Raw genomic sequence first — 25,013 nt, 5'->3', positions numbered from 1 at the left:
CCCGCCGTGCGCGCTGCAGCCCTTAGGGAGCTCGGCGCACTCTCCTGGGCTCGCAGTTGCTCTGTTACTGTCCCGGGGAACCCGAGGGCATCCCCGCCCTCCTGGGTCCTGCTCCAACTCCTTGCGAGCCCCTTTCCGCCCGGGAAGGTCGGTGCAGCTCCTGCTCCTCCGGGACGGGGCTCTGCTGTCCTGGGGACACTCGCCCCGGCCTCAGCCCGGCTCCTCGCGGGCCACTCCCCCTTGGAGGCCTTTTGTTTCTTTATTTCTTTTTCCCCGTCTTCCTACCTTGATAGAAGCGCGAACTCTTCTCACTGTAGCATTCCAGGTGTTCTCTCTTTAATTCTCAGGCAGAATTGATAGATTTTCAGGATAATTTGAAGGTTTTCTAGGTAATTTGGTGGAGACAGGTGATTGGGAGACCCTACTCTTCCGCCGTCTTGCCCCTCCCTATCCCTGGATTTCATCAACAGTTTATTAAATATAAAAATGAATCTGTTCATTACAAGAAATTTTATAAAAATTAAACAAAACATTCTTATAGAAGATGAATTATTTAATTATTGACCTTTATTTCCCTGCAAGGTTATTTTTGTGTCACATTATAGATGGAAAAATAATTCAATAACTATTGGCAGACTTTTCTTCTGGAAGTTTTCTTCACAGAGGAGGTTCAGAGAATGGCACTTTTTTTTAAAAGATTTTATTTTATTGTATTTTTTTGAGAGAAATTAGAATGAGGGAGAGAGCATGAGCAGGGGTGGGACAGAGGGAGAAGCAGACTTCTAGCTGAGCAGGAGGCCCCATCGGCTTGATTCCAAGACCTGGGATCACAACCTGAACTGAAGGCAGACGCTTAACCAACTGAGCCACTCAGGCACCCCAAAAATGGCTTCTGTTTTTTGAATCCTTTATATTTTATAAGTCATAAGCTTTTACACAATCCTCTGCATGCAGATGTATGTGTTTGGAGTTAGACAGTTTTCAGTGTAACCTTTAAAACTTGATCCATAAACTGCACAGGTTCCATTCTGCATTTCAACCATTGTTAGTCTAGATTAGAGAGAAACATATGTTATATTTGTGACTTTGTTAATATATAAATATAAAAATGCAATAAAATTTATTTAAATATAGGTATTGAAATAATATCATCTCAGGAGGTCTTAAGACCATGCCTTGTCTTTCTTTGTTAAAAGATATGCAAAATATAGCCAACTCAGTTATAAAAGCTAAAGTTTCATTCTTTTTCTTTTTCTTTTTCTTTTTTATTGGAGTTCAATTTCCCAACATATAGCATAACACCTAGGGCTCATCCCATCAAGTGCCCCCCTCAGTGCAAAAGTTTCATTCTATTATAAATTGTATGTCACTATTTTTTCCTACATTGTAAATTAGTTTCAGAAGTCTGGAATCTTTTGATATATGTACCTGGATGAAAAGAAAGTTTTAAAATGGTTTTTTTAAGTGAATAGATTAGAAATGAATTTAAAATTCAATTTAGAAACCAGAAAATGTCATGTTTTATGCAAAAATAAACAATCTCCTTTGATATATGCAACTTTACTTTGTAAGCAAATAAAAATTGTAAAATTCTCTTATAAATTACGTGTGTGTGTATACACACACACATACATAATGTGTGTGTGTGTGTGTGTGTGTGTAGGCATTCCATGTAGAAATAGTTATATATGTATATATATTTTGCCTTGGAAGCTGGTGATTTGTCTTCTGCCAGGAACAGGTGTGAAAATGAAGGTCAAGGAAACAGTGAGGATGCATCAATGTGAATTTAAACAATAACATAAAGAAAGATCATTGTCAGATAGTATGTATTCAGGAGGGCAAGAGAAGAAACTCAGTCCATATAGAAAACACTAGCTAACATAGGGAAAAATTAAGAAATTTTTATTAACTGCTCTTGGTTGCTTTCAGACTATGCACACTAGAGCCTTATTTTTATATTTATTTATTTTAATTTTTTATTGGATTTCAATTTGCCAACATATAGCATAACACCCAGTGCTCATCCCAAGTGCCCCCCTCAGTGCCCATCACCCAGTCACCCCAACCCCTCGCCCACTTCCCTTTCTACTACCCCTTGTTCATTTCCCAGAGTTAGGTGTCTCTCATGTTTTGTCACCCTCTCTCATGTTCTGTCTCCTTTTCTGATATTTCCCACTCATTTTCTCTCCTTTCTTCTTTATTCCCTTTCACTATTTTTTATATTCCCCAAATGAATGAGACCATATAATGTTTGTCCTTCTCTGATTGACTTATTTCACTCCGCATAATACCCTCCAGTTCCATCCATGACGAAGTAAATGGTGGGTATTTGTCATTTCTAATGGCTGAGTAATATTCCATTGTATACATAAACCACATCTTCTTTATGCATTCTTCTTTTGATGGACTGCTTGGTTTTACCCCAAAGATACAGATGCAGTGAAGTGCTGGAACACCTGCACCCCAATGTTTATAGAGCCTTATTTTTAAATCTCACTTTGTTTTTGTATCTTTCAGTTTCTGCGTGTTTTCCCATGCCATTTGTATCACGTCTGCTAGAGCGCTAATTACCCTGGATTGTACTTATTTGCTTATAATCATATATTTGACCGAAGCGTGAAGTCCTTGAAGGATCTGTATCCTATTCATCTCTATCATTATCTCTGCATAGTTCCTGGAAATTGAGTAACACTTTTACAAACATTTATCACATGCATAAACTGAAACTTATTTTGCTAGCTGTTTTGCTTTTGCTTCTAAAACAAAAATTTATACTTGCAGCGTGGAAAATATTAAGATAAGGTGATACAAATTTTATTAGTGTTTCTACAGAATAAACTGGTTTTTATTAAAAATAAAATTTTAAGCCATACAGAAATAAAGTTATCCCAGGTCAATTCTAAGGTATACTGGGGCCTCCAGATTCCAAATATATAATGAGGTAGGGTAGGTAGTCCCTGTGACAATAAACATAAGGGGAGGTTTGAAAGAAACAGATGATGGTAAAGGGTTATGCATCGATCCCTGCCAATTAATCATTAGAGAAGCAAAGTAAACTTCAGAATTAGTGAGGAGAGATTTTTTTAAGATTATTTATTTTAAAGAGAGAGAGAAAGTGGTGGAGGGGAAGGGAGAAAATCTTCAAGCAGACTCTTTTCTAAGTGCAGAGCACAATGTGGGGCTTAATCTCAGGACCCATGAGATCATGACCTAAGTTGAAACCAAGAATCTCTGCCCAACTGACTGAGTCACTCGGTCCTTTGAGAAGAGATTTTTTATTAGTCATTTAATGATAATTCTGGCTATAGAGTAAGAAAGACATTTATTTGAATTCCTAACACAACTATTACTCATTTTATAACTTAGGTGAATTATTATACACTGTAAGACTCTGTTTCTTACCAGCAAAATTAGGTTAAAAATGACCCCTATTACATGGTTTTTAAGAGTCCTCAATGAGAAGATATACATAGAGTACTTAAAACTGTGTCTGACAGAAAGAAAGCACCTAATTAACCCAACATTAGCACTAATATGTTGTGATGTTTTTATTACATAGCACAGAATTAAAGGTTCAAATAAGTAAAATATACTTGAAATAAGGAATTACAAACTTTTATAGTCTAGACAATTTCTGTTTCCTCTTTGCTATTATGAGACGAAGGGCAGCAAAGGTGACAAGCCACTTGGGTTTTATTCCTGAACTTTGTGCTAAAATGTTGAAATTTTTAAGTGATGTAGTGAAAAGTAAGGTGTTCTAAGTGTTATAAACAACCTTTTAAGAGAGCTTCCTTAGCTATTAGATATCCTACTCCAAAGGAGTAAGGCTATATTCATAAGCTTTATGAGCATTAGGATATTGTCACTTGGTTCTGCTGTACATAGTTGAGCTGTATAATCAAGTGGTTAAAAGAGCAGGCTATAGAAACAGAATACATAGTATATCTGGGAGTCCAGAAAAACCAAGACAGTTGAAGTTCACAGGCCACAGTACTTGATATGAGAGAGTTGAACAAATAAAGAAAACTGAGGATATGCAGAACATTTCACTTGAGTATTCAGCAGAGTATTGATTAATGTACATAAGAAAAGTACCCAAGAACAAAGAAGAAATTACCTAGTGCTTGCACATAGTCTAGAATCATGCCCATTTTCACCAGCCATATGGTAAAAATTCATATTTCAAAAGACTTTGGGTAGATTACTTAGAAGTGTCTTGCTTCAGTAATAGAGGATAATAAATTGTCGACTGAGCATCCTTTTTTTTTAAAAAAGATTTTATTTATTTGAGAGAGAGAAAATATGAGTGGCAGAGAGGGGTAGAGGGAGAGGGAGAAGCAGACTCTCTGTTGAGCAGGGAGCCTGAAGCAGGGCTCAATCCCAGGACCCTGGGATCATGACCTGAGCTGAAGGCAGACACTTAACTGACTGAGCCACTCAGATGCCTCTAGACTGAACATCCTAATAATGCTTAAAAGCAAGGCCAAAACAGATCAAGTTGTTTCTAAGTAACTTATTTGTGTCTCAGAAAAAACAAACAAACTCATGTTTTATAAATAAAAAATACATAGCAACAAAAAGATGAAATTCACAGTCTATGAAACTTAATAGGAAAATACATGTTAAGCAAAAAAACAAAATAGTATGACCATAATAAGAAAAAAATTCATCAAAACTGACCCAGAACTAACACAGATGTTAGAATGAACAGACAAGGACATTATGTCAGCTATCATGGCTGAATTCTGGATATTCAAAAAAGTGAAAGAAATACATAGAAGATTAAAAAATCAGCCAAATCAAACTTCCAAAATGAAAAGGTCAATGTCTGAGATAAACTATAACTTGAGAGGGTAGTGGACATTAGACATTGTAGGAGAAAAGATAAACAAATTTGAATTCAGGATGACAGAGTATATCCAAAATGAAACACAAAGAAAAACATAGAGTTAACTTCATCCCGATTTCAGTTTGCTTAGTGTACCTGTAATTGTAGTGTTTCTGAGGGGGAGGAAAGAGAAATGAAGGAGGAGAGATATTTGAAGAAATAATGGTAGTAAATTTTCTAATTTTTCTTGAAAATTACAAACTCATAGATCCAGGAGTCTCAACAAAATGCAAGCATAAGAAATACGAAAAACAAACAAACAAACAAACAAACAAAAACTGGGACACCTGGGTGGCTCAGTGGTTGAGTGTCTGCCTTCCGCCCAGGGCATGATCCTGGAGTCCCAGGATTTAGTCCCACGTTGGGCTCCTTGCATGGAGCCTGCTTCTCCCTCTGCCTGTGTCTCTGCCTCTTTCTCTCTCTGTGTCTCTCATGAATAAATAAATAAATCTTTAAAAAAATACTAATCCAAGGCATTTTATAAACAAATCAAATCCAGTTATAAAGAAAAGTTATTACAGTAGCCAGAAGTAGAGAAAAATATGTATTACAGAGTAGCTAAATGGATTAAAAATGAGATACATCAATATGCTGCAAGCAAGAGACTTACTTTACTCTAAGGACACATATAAGCCAAAAGTGAATGATTGGAGAGTGATATTCCATGCAAATGATAACCAAAAGATAACAGGGGTGACTACAGATACATCAGACCAAATAAACTTTATGTCAAAATCATTTATATAAGATAAGAAGATCACTATATTGTAGTAAAGGGGTCAGTTAAATCAAGAGGATAAAACAATTTTAAGTATATATTCACCCAATGTTGGAGCACATAAATATATAAAGCACATATTAACAGAATTGAAAGGAGAAATAGATAGCAATATAATAACATAGGAGATTTCAATATCATACTTTCAACATTGAAGAGATCATGGGAAAACTAATAAGGAAACAGTAAATCTGAATAATACAATAGACCAAATGAACCTAACAGACATATTCAGAACATTCAGTCCAACAGAAGCAGATTACCCATTCCAGGATAGATTATATGTTGACCCCAAACAAGCCTTAACAAATTTAAGTTTAAAAATCATATCTAGAATCTTTTCTGACCACAATAGTAAGAAACTAGAAATCAATAACAAGAGAAAAACAGAGGGGCAGCCCAGGTGGCTCAGTGGTTTAGAGCTGCCTTCAGCCCAGAGTGCGATCCTGGAGACTCAGGATCGAGTCCCACATTGGGCTCCTTGCATGGAGCCTGCTTCTTCCTCTGCCTGTGCCTCTGCCTCTCTCTCTCTCTCTTTGTGTCTCTCATGAATAAATAAATAAAATCTTAAAAAAAGAGAGAGAAACAGAAAATTTCACAAATACATGGCAATTAAGCAACATGCTCCTGAACAACCAATGATTCAAGGATAAATAAAAAATCAAAAAGGGCATCAAAAAGTGTCTTGAGATGAAAAAATGAAAACAGAACATGCCAAAACCTATGGGATACAGGAAATCAGTTCTAAGAGCAAATTTTATAGGTATAAATGCCTACATGGAGAGAAAAGATCTTAAATGAGCAACCTGATGTATGTAATATATATTATCTAATAATATATATCTAATAATATATTATCTAGTAATATATCTAGTATACTATCTTGACCATAGTTAGCAATACTATATTATATACTTGAAAGTTGCTAAGAGAGTAAATCTTAGATGTTTTCACACACACACACACACACACACACACACACAAATTGTGGTCACCTGAAGGTGATAAATATATTAACTAACCTTTATGTGATAATCATTGCACAATACATATGTGTATCAAATCATCAAATTGTACATCTTAAACTTACATAATGTTATATGTTAATTATATATCAAGAGAGTTAGAAAAAATAGCACAAAGTTTAGTAAGGGAGAAAGGGAATTATACCATTGGAAGAATTCTATCATATACATAAGTGATATAATACTGGTTAGTAAATAAGTCAGTCAGAGAAAGACAAATACCATATGATTTCACTTGTATGTGGAATTTAAGAAACAAGAGAGTTGAATATAGGGGAAGGGAAGGAAAATAAGATAAAAACAAAGAGGGAGATAAACCATAAGAGACTCTTAATTCTAGGGAACAAATGGGGTGGCTAGAGGATGGGGAGATGGGATAACTGGGGATGGGCATTAAGGAGGGTATGTGATGTAGTGAGCACTGGGTATTATATGCAACTGAACAACCCCTGAAGTTAACAATACACTATAAGTCAACTAAGTTGAATTTATTTATTTATTTATTTATTTATATTTTATTTATATATTTATTTATTCATGAGAGACACAGAGAAAGAGCGAGAGAGGCAGAGACATAGGCAGAGGGAGAAGCAGGCCTCATGCAAGGAGCCGGACATGGGACTCGATCCTTAAACTCCAGGATCACGCCCCCAGCGGAAGGCAGGTGCTAAACCGCTGAGCCACCCAGGGATCCCAACTAAGTTGAATTTAAATTTTTTTTTAAAGATATATTCAATAAGCTACAGAGCAAGCTGAAACAAAAACAAATAGCACTAGCTAAAAGCTAAGAAAAGAGATAACATGTTAGTATAACTTAAAATGTTTTTATTTATTTATTTATTTATTTATTTATTTATTTATTTATTTATTTATGATAGTCACACAGAGAGAGAGAGAGAGGCAGAGACACAGGCAGGGGAGAAGCAGGCTCCATGCACTGAGAGCCCGACGTGGGATTCGATCCCGGGTCTCCAGGATCGCGCCCTGGGCCAAAGGCAGGCGCTAAACCGCTGTGCCACCCAGGGATCCCTAAAATGTTTTTAAAAGATTGAGAAAGAAAGCAGGAATATACAGCAAATTGTATGACTAAAAACAAATAGCAAGATGAAGGCATATTAATCATGTAAATAATTACAGAAAGTAAATGTCTTAAGCTTCCCAATAAAAGGGCAGATTGGATGAAAAAAATGACTCCAATTGTATTCTGTCTATAAGAGGTTTACTTTTTATTTTAAAGATTTTTATTTGTTTGAGAGACAGAGCGCGCGCGAGAGAGAATGCACGCACAGGTGCGGGGAGGGGCAGAGAGTGAAGCAGGCTCCCCGATGAGCAGGGGCCCAAATGGGGCTTGATCCCAGGAGTCTGAGATGACTTAAACTGAAGTGAGACACTTAACAGACTGAGCCACCCAGGCACCCCAAGAGGTTTACTTTTAATATAAATGCACACACAGGTTAAAAATAAAGGAATGGAAAATAAAGACCACATTAACACTAATCAAAGAGAACCTGGAATGGCTATATTTATAATTGATAAAATAGAATTTCATAGCACAAAATGTCATTATGGAAAAAGAGCTCATTACATAATGATAAGAGTCATAACTCATTAAGAGTATGTAACAATCCAGTAACTTATCAATAGAAATTCAGAATATATTAGGAAAAGATTGTTTGAAATGCAAGTAGAATGCATAAATCTATAATTATAGTCCAAAATTTCAATACCTGTCTCAGTAATTGATAGAAAAAGTAGAAAATTAGAAAGGTTATAGAGGGCTTGAGCAACACTCTCAACCAATTTGACTTAACTGAAATTATAGGCCGCTCTACACAAGAAGGGAGTAATATATCTTCTGTTCAAGTGCAGATAGAACATTTCTAAAGATAGGCCATAGTTTTGTCTTTAAAACCAATCTCAATAAGTTTAAGTAGATTCAAGTCATACAAAGAATGTTCTTTGATAAAATGGGACTAAATTAGAACTCAGTAAAAGAAAAATCTCTGGAAAATTCCCAAATGTTGGAAACTAACACACTTCTGAATAATCCATGAATCAAAGAAGAATGCAAAGGGGGAATTTAGAAGCTATTTTGAACTGAGTGAAAATGAAAACACAATATCTCAAACCATGTGAGGCTATTGCTAAATTATTTCACATATTAGTAGCCAGACTGCTTCTATTAGAAAAAAATAAAATCAAAAGATCAGTTTTCACTGAAGAAACTATGGTTTCTTTTTTAGGGGTGAGGCAAATGGGAGTCCTTTAATACAGCTGAAGGTCGAATGAGGAGCCTATGTGAGTGAATGCTGAAAGAAATACAGTGGAAGTGGGGAGCAGAAACTAATGAAATAAAAGATTGAAAAATAAATGGTAAATAAGCACAAAAAGGATGTTCATCATTGTTTTTCATTAGGGAAGTGCAAGTTACATTCACGATGAGATACTACACACCCATTAGAATGGCTAAACTGTAAGGGATTGATTGTAGCAAGTGTAGACCAGGATGTAGAGCAACTAGAACTTTCACACACTGCCAGAGAGTGTGTAAAATGGCATAGTCACTTTGGATAATAGTTTGGCAGTTCTTAGAAAGTCAAACATACCTATTATATTACCCAACCATCCCACTCCTAGGTGTTTATATAAGAGAAAAGAAAGCATATGTTTATGTAAAGAGTTGTATACGAATATCCATAGCAAGTAGCTTTATTGTTAATAGTCAACAACTGGAAAGTACTCACATATTCATCAACAGATGAAAGGATAAACAAGTTGAGCTACACTTATAAATGGAATATTTCTTAGGAATAAAATAAATTATTTTTTATACATGCTATGAGGTGACTGAATCTCAAAATGATTATACTGAGTGAAAAAACCAGACATAAGAACAGAACATACAACAGAACTTCATTTATTTTAAATTCCATAAAATGCAAATTAATCTACAGTGGGAGAAAGTGGTTAGTTGCCCGGGGACAGGAAGAGGTAGGTATAAAGGGGTAGGGAGGAGAAATTATTGCAAGGGTGCAAGGAGAAAGTTTTGCAAGTGATAAATATGTTAATTATTTTGATGTTATTAATGGTTTTGTGGATGTATACATTTCTCAAAAATTTTCAAATTGTACACTTTAAATATGTACAGTTTATTGAATGTAATTATACCTCAACAATTCAGATGATAACTTCAAGAAAGAATATGATACCTAGCCTCTCTGCTTAGTCTCCTTATCTGTAAAATGGGCATAGTCATAGGATTAGACGTACTTTGCACAGTACTTGGCACATAGTAAACAATTAATATCAGTCATTATTATTGGTATTGGCTGCTCTGCTTCACAATCTCCTAAACTTAGGTCTTTAGAGTATTTTGCTGAATCTATTAGAATATGGGAACATCCTGGCATTGCATGAAGTAACATATGATAATTGAATGACCATAGGGATAGCTTAGGGACAAATTCACAAATAGATACCTATTATTACAGACTTACTGATTGGGCAAGAGAATGGTGCCATCTTCCCACTGCCAGGATCCATTTGTTGGAATTTGTATTAGTCCCATCCAATGATATGATTTTACCAATTTAAAGAAATCCTGTTGGAGACCATAAATAAAATCAGTAATCAGAATTTTAATAAATACAAAGCCATAATCATTTAATCATTTTCCCCCCACATTTGGGGAAATGCATTCTGTCCTCTAGCCTATTTCTCACTTAAACACTGTACATAATACCTATAATTTCTGTGCTTTCTTATTTTTATTTATTTTTTACTTATTTTTTATTTTTTTTAAATTTTTAAATTTTTATTTTTTAATTGGAGTTCAGTTTGCCAACATATATCATATCACTCAGTGCTCATCCCATCAAGTGCCCTCCTCAGTGCCCATCACCCAGTCACCCCAACCCCCCACCCACCTCCCCTTCCACTACCCCTTGTTCGTTTCCCAGAGTTAGGAGTCTCTCATGTTCTGTCATCCTCACTGATATCTTCACTCATTTTCTCTCCTTTCTTCTTTATTCCCTTTCACTATTTTTTATATTCCCCAAATGAATGAGACCATATAATGTTTGTCCTTCTCCAACTGACTTATTTCACTCAGCATAATACCCTCCAGTTCCATCCACGTCGAAGCAAATGGTGGGTATTTGTCATTTCTAATGGCTGAGGAATATTCCATTGTGTACATATACCACAGCTTCTTCTTTTTTTTTATAAATTTATTTTTTATTGGTGTTCAATTTGCCAACATATAGAATAACACCCAGTGCTCATCCCATCAAGTGCTCCCCTCAGTACCCGTCACCCAGTCACCCCCACCCCTTGCCCACCTCCCCTTCCACCACCCCTAGTTCATTTCCCAGAGTTAGGAGTCTCTCATGTTCTGTCTCCCTTTCTGATATTTCCCACTCATTTTTTCTCCTTTCTCTTTTATTTTTTAATTTTAATTTTTAAAACAGATTTTACCTATTTGAAAGAGAAAGAGAGCAAGCAAGAGAAAAAGAGAAAGAGTGAATGAGCACACAAATGAGGGGAGGGAGAAGGGCAGAGACAGAGGGAGAAGCATACTCCCCCTGAGCAGGAAGCCTGATGCGGACTCAATCCCAGGACCCTGAGATCATGACCTAAGCTGAAGGCAGACACTTAACCGAGCCATCCAGGTGCCCTTGTGCTTTCTTATTTTTGATGCAGAAAGTTTTAGGGTGGATATATCTGAGTCTTAGTGCCTCTCTTATGTTTCAGACTTATATTGCAGTGAGTTGTCTCATATGTTAGGACTAAATATAGGAATGGAAATTAAAACATATACTCAACCTGGTCCTCTCTGCTGTATATCTTCAGAAGACTGGAATTTTGAGACCTACAAGAAGCTTGGCTCTGATACCAGCTTTTACTCTCATTAAAAAATTGGTAACAGCTGTTTCTATAACATATCCAGTTTTTAGGACACGGACCACAATAACTTTCTAGAAAGAAAGAATATATTATTAATTCTGTATAAATCTGAACATTATAGCAGATTTTGTCTAGATAGGTTAAATACTTTTTTATTCCAACTCTAACATTCCAGATAAATCAATTTGATCATCTCCAATAACATATCTTTACACATTTATGTATACAGAGAGAGATGCCAAAAATAGATATCTTTTGCTCTTTGGAAGCATTCTTGTTGTTAAAAAATAAAAAAGTAAAAAAAAATTGGAATATATGGATTATGGACAAGAAGTAATCATTTTCTCATACATTCTCTTGTTTACACTATTGGATACATGCTAATACCCAATCATATAGAGATACATATAATTTTTACTTAAAAATATTAGAAAATTAAAAAAAATATTAGAAAATTTTCACATACCTTGCAAAGAAATTGGAGCTTCCTGGTTGAATAATGCTAATAAAATAATAATTAAGAGGATTGAGAGGTACAAACTTCCAGCTATAAAACAAATAAATCATGAAAATAGAAAGTACAGCATAGAGAATATAGTCAATAATGTTATAATAACATTGTATAGTGACAGATGGTGAGCATTGAGTAATGTATAGAATTATGAATCACTACATTGCACACCTAAAACTAATATAACATTGTATGTAAAGGGCATTTCAATAATAAAAAAATAAAATTATTAAAAGGGCTTATAAAAATAAAATAAAATAAAATAAAAGGGCTTATGTGGTTAGTAACATAATCCTAACCAAAGTAGTTAACACATTTTTACAAGAATGGCAGAAACTTGAGAATGTGTATAATATTGCTAGTTTATGTTTCTGTGCTTCTGAATACTGATCAAAGTAATGCATTACAATTGTTAAATGGAGAATTCTCTATCCACTCCTCTACTATCACTTACAATATCTGATGATTATGGCACCGCATATCATTACCATTATGATGAAATGGATCCCCATAGCTATAGCAATGGAACAGGTTACGAAAAGTGGAGATGCTGTCCCAAGGGAAAAAAAAAAGAGTGAGAAATAATAGAAAATAAGGATTAATAAGTTCTGATATGTTCATGCTTGATATAGACATTATGAATGTTTTTTAATGGGATGAGTGATAATCAATACTTTTACCTTAATTATTTTTCTCAAAACAAGTAATATAGGTACTTGTAAATGATCTTTAAAAAAGAAAGTCTATATAGAAATGCATATTCTCTCTTAAAGTTCTCCAGTTCCCTCCTTAGAATAATTCATAGTTATAATTTTGAATTTTTTTCATGTAGATACAACAAATACAGACAGCTCCCCTAGATCCCTTTATTAAAACACATTTAAGAACCTGTGCAAAATATTCTGTGATTTTTTTCACTTAAGAAAATATCTTTTGTGATTATTCAATATCATGTCTTATAAAGTCAAAATTTTATAAATAGTTGTTTACATTGTATTTCATTGGTAGATGGACAAAATCTATTGAGAGACGTTTAATTTTTTCCAATGTGTATTTAAACCATTTTTTAGTTTTGCTATTAAGATATAACAATATGAATAACACTTTATATATACCTGTGCATATTTTTGAGCACCTCTCTAGGAAAGATCCCTGACAGAGCAACTGCTGAGTCAAGGGTATTTGCATTTAAAATTTTTGTAATGATTGTCCTTCTCCGACTGACTTACTTCACTCAGCATAATACCCTCCAGTTCCATCCACGTTGAAGCAAATGGTGGGTATTATCAGAAAGGGAGACAGAACGTAAAGACTGCTAACTCTGGGAAAAGAACTAGGGGTGGTAGAAGGGGAGGAGGGCGGGGGGTGGGAGTGAATGGGTGACGGGCACTGGGTGTTATTCTGTATGTTAGTAAATTGAACACCAATAAAAAAAAATAAATAAAAAAAATTAATGAAAAAAAAATTTTTTTGTAATGATTAAGTTAAAGAAGAAATACCAATTTATGTAGTATCAAAAATAAATTTAAAAGCCTGTTTGCTCACATCTGTTCTAAGTATTATTCACATTTTTAAATGTATCAATCTTCTAAGCAATATTTTTTATTTTATTTTTCCTTTTGTGAATAAGATTGAGATCCTTTACTATGGTGAAATAATGTATTTATTTTATTTCTCTGGAGACTTCTCTTGTCTTGAGTTTGTATTGAGTAGCTGGTTTCTTTCTTACATTCTGGGGTAAGAATGTTAGTTCATTCCTTACTATATATTTTGCAAATACACATTTCAGATATTTCTGCTTTAACATTATGAAACCTTAGAGGTGCTGAAATGAGTATTGGTTAACTTGATCAAACTTTCTATTATGGCTGATTTTCTTTTTGAGTATGAATAAATTGTCTTCTTTATTCTAAGTTTATAAAGTAAATTATGCTCATGTGTCATCATGTTATATGGATTCCTTTTTTACTTGGCCTATTTGGTATTTGTGTGTGTGTGTGTGTGTGTGTGTGTGTGTGTGTGTGTGTAATAAATGAGGCAGAAATTCAAAGTTATAATTTATCCCCAAATTGGCACTAAATTTTTCTAATATTATTTACTAAATAAATCAACGTGTTCTCATTGATATGAAATAACATTTTTAGCATGTAATACATTCCTATATGTATTTTCACTTATTCCTATATTCCTTATGTACCCTAAGAACTTTAAAAAAAGAACTTTAAATATGCTTTTCAAGAAATTGCTACTTTTAAAATATGGTAATTAATCTTTCAATAGAGTCACATTAAATGCATAAATATCGGGAGATAATTTACATCTTTAAAATGTCTTTTCCCATTATACATCTTATTTTATGTTCATCAATAGAACTTCAATAGGTTTACTTCTTGAGTTTTTAATCAAAAAGTTTACTTCTGTCTTTTAAAAAAATTTTCGGTCTTATGTATATGGCATTTTTATTTCATCACATTTTTCTTGTTTTTGTAGTTAGTAAGTTTAGTTTTTGTAGTTTGTAATTGATTTTTAAAAGGATTTTATTTATTCATTTGACAGAGAGAGAGAGACAGCACAAAGCAGGGGGAGTGGCAGGCAGAGGGAGAAGCAGGCTCCCCGATTAGCAGGGAGCCCTGTGCAGGGATGGATCCCAGGACCCCAGGATCATGAATTGAGCCAAAAGCAGATGTTTAATTCACTGAGCCACGCAGGCACCCTAAGCAATTGATTTTTATATTTTATTTGCAATCAAGTCCTCATATCAGATTTCCTTATTATTTGTCATATTTTTGAATGAAGCTTTTGAGGGCTTTAAAAAATATCTTAAATCACAATTTTTTTCAAATAATGTTCATTTTGCCTGTTTATTCTAATTTCATATTACTTGCTTTTTTTCCTTTTCTTGATTATTCATGTTGGTAACACCAGCAGAACAATAAATATTACACAACAGCAATGATAGTAAAAATTCTTGCCTTTTCTAACTCTAATGAAAATGCTGCTATCATTTGTCAGTAAGTATAATGATAGTTTCTGAATAAATATACATTTGAAAAACAGTATTTATATTTTAGAGGTCTTAAATATTAAGTTCTTTTTAATTAAGAACTCAATGACTTTTTATCCAAAACTTTTTCAACATTATGTATATGATAATACAATCTTTCCCCTTTGATTACTGCATACAGTACATTTCCATTCCTATAATCAACTCTTATAAAGTGATATTATTTAATAATCATTTATTTTTTAACATTTAATAAAAATTCATAGGTGGGAAGAATCTGTTGTTTTCCTTTCTGTGTGAGCTATTTCAGGCACTATTTTCAATGATATTCTGGCTTTATAAAAGACAGAATGCTTATCTTCATCAGTGCATTCTGAAACATTTCTGTGAATGGCAATCAAGTTGTTGCTTTCACACTGTTTAAGAACAAAATTCTGAAAGATATTTTATATTTCCTTTCTCTTTTGTTTCCATTTCTTTTTTTAATAATAAATTTATTTTTAATTGGTGTTCAATTTGCCAACATACAGAATAACACCCAGTGCTCATCCCGTCAAGTGCCCACCTCAGTGCCCGCCACCCAGTCACCCCCACCCCCCACCCTCCTCCCCTTCTACCACCCCTAGTTCGTTTCCCAGAGTTAGGAGTCTTCCATGTTCTGTCTCCCTTTCTGATATTTCCCACTTACTTTTTGTTTCCATTTCTATTTATTCCTCCTTACAGTTAGTTGTTCAGTGCTCCCTTTGAAGCTACTGTATCACATTCAATGCAATCTCTAGCAAGACATTAACAGTATTTTTCACAGAGCTAGAACAAACAATTCTAAATTTTGTATATGACCATTAAAGATCCGAATATCCAAAGTAATCTTGGGAAAGAAAAGCAAAGCTGGAGGCATCACAATTCCAGACTTCCAATTATATTACAAAGCTGTAGTGATCAAGACAGTATGGTCCTGGCACAAAAACAGACACATAGATCAATACAGTATAACAGAAAACCCAGAAATGAACCCAGAACTCTATGGTCAACTAATCTTTGACAAAGCAGAAAAAGGGTATCCAATGGAAAACGGACAGTTTCTTCAACAAATGGTGTTGGGAAAACTGGACAGCAACATGCAGAAGAATGAAACTGGACCACTTTCTTACTCCATACACAAAAATAAATTCAAAATGAATGAAAGACCTAAATGTGAGACAGGAAACCATGAAAATCCTAGAGGAGAACAGAGTCAATAACCTCTTTGACATTGGCCATAGCCACTTCTTACTAGTACATCTCCTGAGGCAAGGGAAACAAAAGCATAAACAAACTACTGGAACTTATCAAAATAAAAAGCTTCTGCATCGTGAAGGAAACAATCAACAAAAACTGAAAGGCAACCTATGGAATAAGAGAAGATATTTGCAAATGACATGTCTGATAAGGGATTAGTATTCATAGCCTATGAAGAACTTAGAAAACTCCACACCCAAATAATCCACTTTAAAAATGGGCAGAAAACATTAATAGACATTTTTCCAAAGAGATATCCACTTTTCCAAAGAGACATCTGTTGACATGTGTAAATAGATACATGAAAAATGCCCAACATCACTCATCATTGGGGAAATACAAATTGAAACTACAATGAGATATCACCCGACACCAGTCAGAATGGCTAAAATGAACAATAGAGGAAACAACAGATGTTGGCGAGGAATTGGAAAAAGGGGAACCCTCATGCATTGTTGTAGGAATGCAAACTGGTGCAGCCACTATGGAAAACAGTGTGGAGGTTCCTCAAAAAGTTAAAAATAGAACTATCCTATCATGCAGCAATTACACTACTAGGTATTTACCCAAAGGCTAAAAACATACTAATTTGAAGGGATGTGACCACTGATGTTTATAGCAGCATTATCAACAATAGCCAAATTATGAAAAGAACCCGAATGTCCATTCATCAGTCAATGGACATTTATCTTTTCATTTTATATATATTGTATACAATATATAGTGGAATAATATATACATATACATTATGAAAGAGTATTATGCCAAATGAAATCAATCAATCAGAGGAAGACAAATATCCTATTTCACTCATATGTGGAATTTAAGAAACTAAACAAATGACTATTGGGGACAAAAAGAGGCAAACCAAGAAACAGACTCTTATCTATAGAGAACAAACTGATGGTTACCAGAGGGGAGGTAGTTGGGGAGATGGGTTAAATGGGTGATCAAGACTGAGGGCCCTTGTGATGAGCACTGGGTGTTGTATGTAAGTATTGAATCACTAAATTCTAAACTGAAACTAATATTACACTGTATGTTAACTAATTGGAATTTAAATAAAAACGTGAAAACAAATCAAGAAACTGCTGTCTCAATTGTCATTACTATGTTAGTGATAATCTCATTTGTATGACACGAAAAAACCCTAAACTGAACAGTTTCTGCTAATTTTATTATATATTCCATTATTATATTAGAATTAATTTCATTTCTGCTTTCTTCATCAGGATAAAATTGAATGCTTATCACTTATCTAATCATATATTCCAAGATTCATTTCAGTATATTGAGAGAAGACAAATGAAATATTGAACTTACAGTTTTCTCCACATTTGCTGGTGATTAATGTAGGCTTTCTCTTTTGCCTTCGTGGAGAAGTACCATGTGTTACAGGTTCAGAGTTATAATTAAGGATTTCATTCATCTCTGGTGAAAAACAATTCAGGCCAATAAGAATCAGAGCCTTTCAGTCTTTTGGGTCATAAGTTTTTACAATTTAACTTGTCATACTATTCATATCTTTTAAAAGTATAACATCAAGTAACTTTGTTTTATATTACTTCGTTATGATTTTTGCACTTTGTAATATGAATAAAATTATATCTATTCTCTTGAAATATCTTTAGTAAGATCTTATAAAGTAAGTTAATTCTTAATGTATAATGAAATCTATCATTAATATGGAGACAGTGTATAGTAACAAGGACAGGGGCTTAGGGAGTTAGACATGTGTTTAATTCATAGAGCGACACTTGCTAAATTAATAACTTTACAAATTATAAAAAAAAGGAAGGAAGAGAAAAGAAAAGAACAAAGGATATCAACACAGCTTATTATAAGTATTTTTTTTAAAAGTGAAGTAAATAATATGCTCTCTTCCTGAAATAACAATCATTACTAAATATGTAAAAACTTTTTATAATAAAATGTTAGTACTAATTATCTTTTATACCTAAAATTAAACTAAAATATTGTTTATACACACCATATGTAATTTAATTATCAAACATGTGAAGAGGGTAGGTATTGCTTTATGGATGAAGAAATGGAATATTATAGGTGGCCAAAATCATATTGTGTATTTAATATAATGCCAGAGATAGAAATCTACTCATGTAAATATAGCATGTTTCATATCTCCATTTGGTAGAAAAGGGAAACTTAAGCACGTAGAAGCTGTGGATCATCCCAGATCTCAAAGCTAAAGACTGGTAAAATTATGATATTTGATTAAAATTCTTCTAACTGCAAATCCTTATACTGTCACTGTTTCAGGCTATCTTAAATTGTGAAAGATTTTACTTTAGGTGTTTAATGAAACAAAGGAGGGAAAAAGCTTTCAAGTTTTGAAAAATCCATTTAAAAATATAACATGAAATGAACATAAGAATCAGAATAATTTGCTTTCTTATGGCTTGTATGCTTGTATCAAATTCTTAGTATCTTAAAATTATGCACAGACCAAATTGCACATTTATATAGAAAGTACTGGGACACCTGGGTGGCTCAATAGTTGAGCATCTGCCTTTGGCTCAGAGTGAAACCAGGTTCCCAGCATCAAATGTCGCATCAGGCTCCTTGCATGGAGCCTGCCTCTTTTCCCTCTGCCTGTGTTTCTGCCTCTCTCTCTCTGTGTGTCTCATGAAAAAATAAATAAAATATTAAAAAATATATATATAGAAAGTACTTACCCATGCTGTGATGAGCCCACCGATCTCGGACCAACTTCATTGTTTAGTTATGATTGTTTACCCTAAAGATTAATCCAAAATCTTCATTTTGAACATGATCTATATCTTCCTTAGAAAATTGACAATACAAAAATATTTCTCCCATTCATATATACAAAGGGGAAAAAATGAAAATAAGAGTTCATATAAAGCCAGGAAAATTATTTTTTTACATTTCTCTTGGTTACAAAATAATAAATAATTATTTCAAAAATACACTGGGTATTTTTAATTCACCCATATTAAATTACTTAATCAAAAATATTTTCCATCACTGACCTTGAATGACACACACATAGTTCTCCATTTATAGTTATTTTATTTTATTTGGTGACAATTTTTTTTGCAAGGCAAATTTGAGTAAGATATATGGATTTTTTAAAATGTTTTTTTCATTTTACAGTACATTTTACAGTACATATTAATTCAACTTCTGTCTATACTGTCAACATTATCATCATTTATAAGTTATCATCACCATCATTATTAGCAAAAATAATCTCATATTTATTTATATAGTAACATCTTATAATGTCCAGAAGAGCTATCAGAAAAAAAAAATGGCTAGTAAGTATACATAGTGCATAGATAAAAAAAAAAGCTGTTTCATATTTGATCGTGGTAGTAGGAAGCAACAACATGTTTTTCATTTTGCAAATAAAGTTCTGTATCACAGAAGGTAAGTGCCCTGTACAGGAGCAGAAAACTCATTTGTGAGAATTCAAATGGAAATTCAATCCTCTAATCTCAAATGAAGATTCTTTCTTCTAGTTTTGTTTAATGACAAGACTCCATCTTACAGCAGCATCATAACTTCTTATTCTTCAGTAAGTATATCCTGCCTACTCATTATTGAATACAGTGAACAACAGTGTATATCTCAGAAGTAAGAAGCAATTCAAACACTTAAGAAGCAATTAAAATTATCTTATGGTGTAAATATTTTTGGAAACTTTCTTGAGTTTGAAACCTCAAAAATTTCTCATTTTTTTGAATAACAGTTGTTAGAAACACAAACACACACAAAAACACACCTGATCAAAGAAGGAAGGTCTTGATTCCTGTGGATAAAATTCTCCTATACAACTGAAAAATTTAGACATGTCCTAAGTTATCACTTTAGAACCAAAATTAGAGATGTACAGCCAATTCTGATTCCTGAGAAAGATATGACAAATGTTATTGTAATCTCACCTTATGAAGAAGCATAACACAAACCACAGTACTTCCACCTTATCACAGCACAGAAAATTCCACAGAGTGGTGAAAAAACTGCAAGGTATTAATGTGATTTTATGACTTAAATGATCAATTCAGTCATAAGAATTTTCCCAGAGTTTTGAGAAATGAATGGTAAGATTAGATCATCTCTTTCTGAATTAAAAATGAAAAATTGTCCTAAAATATGGTTGTAAGTACTGTGTGGGGAAAAAAAAAAAAGAAAAAAATGTTAACTTCTTAATCATTTTGTGCATGTGCTACTATAAATTTGAATAGAATCAATTACGCTGTATCATATAAGTTAGAGCTATACAAAGATATCTTTCAAATATATACACATACATGTAAGCATATGTATACATATAAATGCATACAAGTAATTCAACATATGTGTATACAGATGACCTTTTAATTATAATTAAATAAATTATAAGCTGTATACAAAATAAAAGTTCTATGATGAATCATCATATGCCTATCTTAAACAATTATCCATTTGTGGTCAAAATACTTCATTTATGATATATGTCTGTCTAATACCCATCTTGCTCCTATTAAATAGGCCCTTTTCTCTACTTTCCTTGTGAATATCACTCATTATATTTCTTTCTAGTTCTCAGAACAAAAGCATCAAATCTTATGGTAGAATAGCAATATAATCAACAAATGTCTTAATGTTCTGGTTTTTTTTTTTATCCAAAAGATACAAACATAGTGATTCCAAAGGGGCACCTAAACCCCAATGTTTATAGTAGTAACATCCACAATAGCCAAAATAAGGAAAGAGCTGTGATGCCCATCAACAGATGAATAAAGATGTGTATATATATGTGTGTGTGTGTTGTGTATATATACACACACATATGTATACATATGTATGTGTGTATATATACATATATGTATATGTATATATACACACATATATACATACACCATGGAATATTACTCAGCCATCAAAAATGAAATCTTATCATTTGCAACAATGTGGCTAGATCTAGAGAGTATTATGCTAAGCAAAATAAGTCAGAGAAAGACAATTTTCATATGATTTCACTCATATGTGTAATTTAAGAAACAAAGCAGAGTATCATAGGGGAAGGGAGGAAAAATAAAATAAGATGAAATCAGAGAGGGAGACAAACCATAATAGACTCTTAACTCTAGTAAACAAACTAAGCATTTCTGGAGGGGAACTGGGTGGGAGGATGGGGCAATTGGGTGATGGGCATGAAGGAGGGCATATGATGCAATGAGCACTGGGTGTTATATGTAACTGATGAATCACTAAACTCTGCCTCTGAAACTAATAATACACTATATATTAATTAATTGATTTTAAATAGAATTTCAAAAAAGGACATAATGACTAAATGTAATATGGTATCCTGGTTGGGATAATGAAACAGAAAAAAATATATTAGGTAAAAACTAAGGAAATCTGAATACAGTATGTTCTTCATTTAACAAAAATCAGTATCAGTTCATTCATTGTGACAAATGTGTCATACTAATACAAGTAGTTAATACAGGAAACGAGATGGGGTATATGGGAATTCTCTGTACTATCTTTGCAATTTTTCTGAAAGTTTAATGCTATTATAAAAGTAAAAAAATATTTAAAAATAAGTATTGGGGCTTCTTTAGAATGTAATAATAATAAATAATAATTTTATTAGTGTAATACACATGTGAGACTTTAAAGAAAACAAAAAACACTCTGGAGGGAAACATCTAAAAAATCAGTCACTCATATTAATTCACTGAACCTGAGCTTGTGAAAAACAACTTTAATCAGTGAATCTACAATCAGTCTATTCAATCAGTAAGAGATAATGATTAGGTGATAATCTTTAGCTAATAGAACAATTAAACACTTTATATATAATATGTATGAGATAAAATTAACATTGGCAAAATTGATTCTGCAGTTTGATAAAGCTATAAAAAGTTTTTAATGAAATCAGTTGGCTATTTAAAATCTTCCCATGTGGGTAACACAAAAGGCAGATAGTTTTACAGGAGAGAAGTAATAAGCTTTTGAGAGAGAGATCATTATACTTTATGCAAACTCTGCTAAATGGTATAGAAAAAAGGAACTGTTATTTCTTTCAGTAAAAGTAGAATTAATTACCTTGACCTAAATTAGATGAGAATATGTTAAGAAAGGAAAAAGTCAATCTCATTTATGAAAATTGTTGCAAAATCCTAAAACAGCACTAAACCAAATCAGTGTATAAAACTCATAGAGATAATCAAATTGAGTTTGTTTCACAATAAAATAGTAGTTTTCCTTTGAAAGAAAAATAATTAAATGTAATTTGCTATAAACAATAGATTAAAGAAATAGAACATAATTACAACCAAAGTGGAAAGCACATTTGCTATAATTCAATACTTTTTCATGATAAAAACAATCTTTGGCATATATATGAGAGGACTTACATAAACATCATTCTTAACTTGGAGATATTAATAGTCTTTTAGAAAACCACAAAAGCAAAGCAGTTACTCATCACTTCTTTTAAGTGTCATTGTGGAGATATTTCAGCACATTAAAGATGACCACAGGGAAGAGATAGAGACTGAAAAAAGTTTTTTTTTCTGATTCTATGTTCAACTATATTATTGGAAAGGAAGACATTTCTCTGCCTTAGGGTCTTTTTAGTTGAACTTAGAATCAAATTGACACGAAACAGACTAACAGGAGGAAATCAAATTTAACAGGCATATGAGTGGGGAATCCACAGATGGGAAATCCCAAAGACTATGAGGCAGCATGAAACTTACATGAGGTAAGGAGAGGAGGAGGGCCTGTGATACAAAAGGGAGAAAGCTCATCAGCAAGAAAGTGAAAGATATTTGTTATGCAGCTAAGTTCCTTAGGGAAAGAGGAGCCTCTGTTAATAGCTCTATTCTTTTCCATTATAAATTTATGCAGTTGAGGGGGAGACATAGAGATTTCCTGCATCTGCTGGGTTTCCATTACTGTCTTAAAAATTATTTTCAATTAGTTTTAAAGTAAGCTCTACGCCCAATGTGGGTCTTGAACTTAGGACCCTGAGATCAAGATTCATATGCTCCACCCACTGAGCCAGCCAATTGCCCTCCTTTTATAAATATATTTTTAATTTAAGTAAGCCCTAAGCCCCATATGAGGTTTAAACTCGTTACCCTGAGATCAAGAGTTGCAGGGGTTTTGATCACTTTAGCTCAAAATAAATCTTTATGCCAATGTGGTCCATTGTAGGGCAGCCTTACCTGCCCCTACAACATAGAAAATAAAAAATAATTAAGGGACATTTAGGTGGCTCAGGGGTTGAGAGTCTGCCTTTGGCTCAGATTGTGATCCTGGGGTCCTGAGATCCAATTCCACATCAGGGTCTCCTCAGGGAGCCTGCTTCTCCCTCTGCCTATGTCTCTGCCTCTGTGACTCTCATGAATAAATAAATAAAATGTTTTAAAAAATAACTTAATAACCAGTTAGTAGAAATAGTATTAGTATAACTGATGTAGCATTAATTTGCAAAAACACTTACATTAAACATCATTAATAAATGGAAAAAAATCTTTAAAAATATATCATTAACAATGACAATAGAAACTCAATAAGGCACTTGTGAGTAAAACCAACAGAAATAGACAAGATCTACCTGGAACTTACATAACTTATTCAGTATTTTTTGAAAACTCCAAATTTTGTTGGAACTATTGGTTCTTATAAAGATGTCAGTTAATCCTGAAATGTTTCAGTGAGCCAATTTAATTCCAATTCATATCCCAGGTTTTATTGTATAACCTACAAAATAGGATCCTAAATTGCAAAAGCCAATAGTCTTATTGCTATTGCAGAAGAAAACGTGGGAGATTATTAAGACCTTATTTAATGCTATGTTAATTAAAACAAAATGATAGATGAACATGGACAAAGCAAACTGAAAAAGAAAAAGATACAGACAAGGAAAAGTTACGTGCACAGTTGAAAAAAGTACATGAGGTAGCATTGAAGATAAAGTAGGAAATGAGATACCATTAAATAATTAGTGCTGAAAAATTGTTTATAACAATATAAAAATATGAAATTTGATATTTACCATATATGTGTATATCACATGCAGAAGAATTACGAACTTAAACACACATCCCTGGTGTGTGTATAAGAAGTAAATATATGAGAGGTGTCTGGGTGGCTCAGTAGGTTGAGTTGACTGGTTGACTCATGATTTCTTCATAGGTCATGATCTCAGAGTGGTAAGATCAAGCCCTGCATTGGGCTCTAAGCTGGCATGGAATCTCCTTAAGATTCTCTCTGTCTTTCTCCTTCTGTTTCTGCCCCTCTCTCTCCTGCTCGCGCTCTCTCTTTTTTTGAGATAGAGAGAGAGAAAGAGGGAAGTAAATATATGAGAACTGGTATCATTTCATAAGATTGGCTCACAATACATTTTATTTATATTCATTTATTCAGAATATCAGGAAAAATATAAAGATAACTTAATAAAAAATACATAAAATTTAAAGAAAAATAAAGTTTCCAAACTTAAACTCCTAAAGCTGTAGTCAGGAAGCAAGGAGATCAAACTGTGTAGGGGTCATATGTTTCAAGGTTGGACAATAAACAAGTTGCTCAACACATTTTTTTGTTTGTTTGTTTAGTGACTACTATTTGCT

General features: G+C 33.3%; 1 protein-coding gene across 3 annotated transcripts; it reads right to left on the bottom strand.

Moving 5' to 3' along the window:
* Positions 1 to 684: 684 nt before the first annotated feature.
* LOC140617505 (NKG2-D type II integral membrane protein-like) lies at positions 685 to 24,622 on the bottom strand. Of its 3 annotated transcripts, none has more exons than XM_072799054.1 (9): positions 24,440 to 24,622; positions 20,162 to 20,285; positions 19,089 to 19,150; positions 17,716 to 17,823; positions 12,565 to 12,660; positions 12,066 to 12,146; positions 11,519 to 11,670; positions 10,192 to 10,295; positions 685 to 1,050 (listed from the first exon to the last, which is right to left on the bottom strand). In XM_072799054.1, exons 3-9 carry the CDS (start codon positions 19,126 to 19,128, stop codon positions 933 to 935), a joined length of 699 nt encoding a protein of 232 aa, XP_072655155.1. In that variant the 5' UTR covers positions 19,129 to 19,150; positions 20,162 to 20,285; positions 24,440 to 24,622; the 3' UTR covers positions 685 to 932. The 3 variants fall into 3 exon arrangements, with proteins under 3 accessions (XP_072655155.1, XP_072655157.1, XP_072655156.1); XM_072799056.1 differs by having other exon boundaries at positions 12,066 to 12,101; positions 24,440 to 24,608; XM_072799055.1 differs by lacking the exons at positions 20,162 to 20,285; positions 24,440 to 24,622 and adding an exon at positions 20,322 to 20,396.
* Between the last annotated feature and the right edge of the window lie 391 nt (positions 24,623 to 25,013).

Source organism: Canis lupus, chromosome 25, assembly GCF_048164855.1.
Source record: "Canis lupus baileyi chromosome 25, mCanLup2.hap1, whole genome shotgun sequence".
In the NCBI taxonomy this organism is placed as follows: domain Eukaryota; kingdom Metazoa; phylum Chordata; class Mammalia; order Carnivora; family Canidae; genus Canis; species Canis lupus.
This window is presented reverse-complemented; position numbering and strand designations above follow the sequence as displayed.